Source organism: Quercus lobata, chromosome 12, assembly GCF_001633185.2.
Source record: "Quercus lobata isolate SW786 chromosome 12, ValleyOak3.0 Primary Assembly, whole genome shotgun sequence".
NCBI lineage: Eukaryota > Viridiplantae > Streptophyta > Magnoliopsida > Fagales > Fagaceae > Quercus > Quercus lobata.
Window position 1 is genome coordinate 22,509,869 of NC_044915.1, and position 3,282 is coordinate 22,513,150.

At 33.7% G+C, this 3,282-nt stretch overlaps 1 protein-coding gene across 1 annotated transcript; it reads left to right on the forward strand.

Annotated features, from left to right (window-relative positions):
- Nucleotides 1–1,805: 1,805 nt before the first annotated feature.
- On the forward strand, nucleotides 1,806–2,926 carry LOC115970401 (adenylate isopentenyltransferase 3, chloroplastic-like). The gene is made up of 2 exons (XM_031090039.1): nucleotides 1,806–1,852; nucleotides 1,998–2,926. The coding sequence occupies exons 1-2, from the start codon at nucleotides 1,806–1,808 to the stop codon at nucleotides 2,872–2,874; spliced, it is 924 nt and encodes a 307-aa protein (XP_030945899.1). The 3' UTR covers nucleotides 2,875–2,926.
- Nucleotides 2,927–3,282: the final 356 nt, after the last annotated feature.

Below are 3,282 nucleotides of genomic sequence, written 5' to 3' on the forward strand. Positions count from 1 at the left end.
AGTTAATTTGTGGTTGTAACATTATTTATTTCATAATGGTAAATAAATTGAGAATTTGGAAAGTGAATTATTTTTCAATGGTCAGATCTGGAATCGTAAGAATCGGGATATTGAGTAATTGCAACTTGATTTTTTCTCACATTAATATCATGTTATTAAAAACGCTTTCAAAAGTAGTATTAATACCACCCCCATTTTGCTGCCTCCACATTAACAAGCCCAATCAACCCCTTGCCTTGCCTTTGACTTAGTGGCATTCTTTGAACAGAGTCATGTTGGGCCTCATATACATAACAAAATGTTTTGTAGGACTCCTTAGGTATGCTGCATTTGAATAGATTTAGTTATTCCATTACAACACATTTTATTATTGGTAATAAAGGTTACCATTCCTGTTGTAATCCACATTCAGTGTACCAAATGTACCCGGTAAATAAATTATTTATGGTAACATTATTTAAATTGTGGTTGTAACATTATTTATGGTAACATTATTTAAATTGTGGTTGTAAGTTAATTTGTGGTTGTAACATTATTTATTTCATAATGGTAAATAAATTGAGAATTTGGAAAGTGAATTATTTTTCAATGGTCAGATCTGGAACCGTAAGAATCGGGATATTGAGTAATTGCAACTTGATTTTTTCTCACATTAATATCATGTTACTAAAAACGCTTTCAAAAGTAGTATTAATACCAACCCCATTTTGCTTCCTCCACATTAACAAGCCCAATCAACCCCTTGCCTTGCCTTTGACTCAGTGGCATTCTTTGAACAGAGTCATGTTGGGCCTCATATACATAACAAAATGTTTTGTAGGACTCCTTAGGTATGCTGCATTTGAATAGATTTAGTTATTCCATTACAACACATTTTATTATTGGTAATAAAGGTTACCATTCCTGTTGTAATCCACATTCAGTGTACCAAATGTACCCGGTAAATAAATTATTTATGGTAACATTATTTAAATTGTGGTTGTAACATTATTTATGGTAACATTATTTAAATTGTGGTTGTAAGTTAATTTGTGGTTGTAACATTATTTATTTCATAATGGTAAATAAATTGAGAATTTGGAAAGTGAATTATTTTTCAATGGTCAGATCTGGAACCGTAAGAATCGGGATATTGAGTAATTGCAACTTGATTTTTTCTCACATTAATATCATGTTACTAAAAACGCTTTCAAAAGTAGTATTAATACCAACCCCATTTTGCTTCCTCCACATTAACAAGCCCAATCAACCCCTTGCCTTGCCTTTGACTCAGTGGCATTCTTTGAACAGAGTCATGTTGGGCCTCATATACATAACAAAATGTTTTGTAGGACTCCTTAGGTATGCTGCATTTGAATAGATTTAGTTATTCCATTACAACACATTTTATTATTGGTAATAAAGGTTACCATTCCTGTTGTAATCCACATTCAGTGTACCAAACGTACCCGGTAAATAAATTATTTATGGTAACATTATTTAAATTGTGGTTGTAACATTATTTATGGTAACATTATTTAAATTGTGGTTGTAAGTTAGTTTGTGGTTGTAACATTATTTATTTCATAATGGTAAATAAATTGAGAATTTGGAAAGTGAATTATTTTTCAATGGTCAGATCTGGAACCGTAAGAATCGGGATATTGAGTAATTGCAACTTGATTTTTTCTCACATTAATATCATGTTACTAAAAAAGCTTTCAAAAGTAGTATTAATACCACCCCCATTTTGCTTCCTCCACATTAACAAGCCCAATCAACCCCTTGCCTTGCCTTCGACTCAGTGGCATTCTTTGAACACAGTCATGTTGGGCCTCATATACATAACAAAATGTTTTGTAGGACTCCTTAGGTATGCTGCATTTGCATATACCTATTCTTTGTTTCTAGTTTTGCATGTGTTTTGGTCAATTTCGAAAGTAACCTCACTCCTTGTTTTTTACACTTTGTTATAGTTTTATTTATATTAATTTCATTTTTTTCAATAACTTGATCAGGACCATTTGCAAGCTTGTAACCCAACAAGATATTTGGTCTAAAGAAAAGAATATCAATCAGAAGCAACACAAAAATAAGGTGGTAATCATCATGGGAGCAACTGGAACTGGCAAGACAAAATTGTCTGTTCATCTAGCTAGTCATTATAAGGCAGAACTCATAAACTCAGACAAAATGCAAGTTTATAAGGGACTTGACATTGTCACCAACAAAGTCACCATGGAAGAGCAATGTGGTATACCACACCATTTGCTGGGGATACTCGATCCCTATGCTGATTTTACAGTAGACCATTTTCGTGACAAGGTCGTACGTGCCATTGAGTCAATTGTGAGTCGCGGCCACCTTCCAATCATTGTTGGAGGGTCTAATACCTATATCGAGGCCCTAATTGATGATGAAGATAGCAAGTTTAGATCAAAGTATGATTGTTGCTTCCTTTGGGTGGATGTACCCGTGTTAGTGCTCGACCCATTTTTATCAAAGCGGGTTGATCAAATGATTGAAAATGGCATGGTAGATGAGTTGAGAAAAATGTTTGATCCCAATGTGGATTATTCACAAGGGATTTTTAGGTCAATTGGGGTTCCTGAATTTGACCAATATTTTAGAAATGAATCTTCTTTAGACAAAGAAACCAATGCGATGTTAATCCAAAAGGCAATAAGTGAAATGAAGGAAAATACATACAAATTAGCATGTCGTCAAGTGGAGAAAATTTATAGGCTCAGAGATATAAAGGGATGGAATATTCACCGCCTTGATGCTACACAAGTGTTTAAGGAAAAAGGCAAAGAATCTGATGAGGCTTGGAATGAGCTTGTGGCTGGACCAAGTGTGGCAATTGTTGGTCAGTTTCTTAGCAAAACCTATTAGGTTTTGTAGGGATGCATGGTACTTTACTTGAATGTTTGATCAATCTTTTTTAATGTGGCCCAACATAATATATATATGATGCCTCTATTATTAACAAATAAATATTCAGTCTCTTGTGAAATTATGCAATATTTTTATAATGTAAGATATTGATATATTGAAATAGGTCTACTTGATTTAGTAGACTAAAATTATGAATGCATTTATTGTAGTCCTTAACTTGACCATATCCATCATGATGTAGCCTATTCTGATAGGTACATTGTTGGACCATGATGGAAGGGAGGTGCAAGTTAAAATTGCTCAAACTATGGAAGACAATAAGGGCTAGTCTTTCGATGGTTAGTGCATAATAATCTCGGAAAGTCCTTCCATAATGAGATTCATGCACGTTGAGTGTTGGCTTTA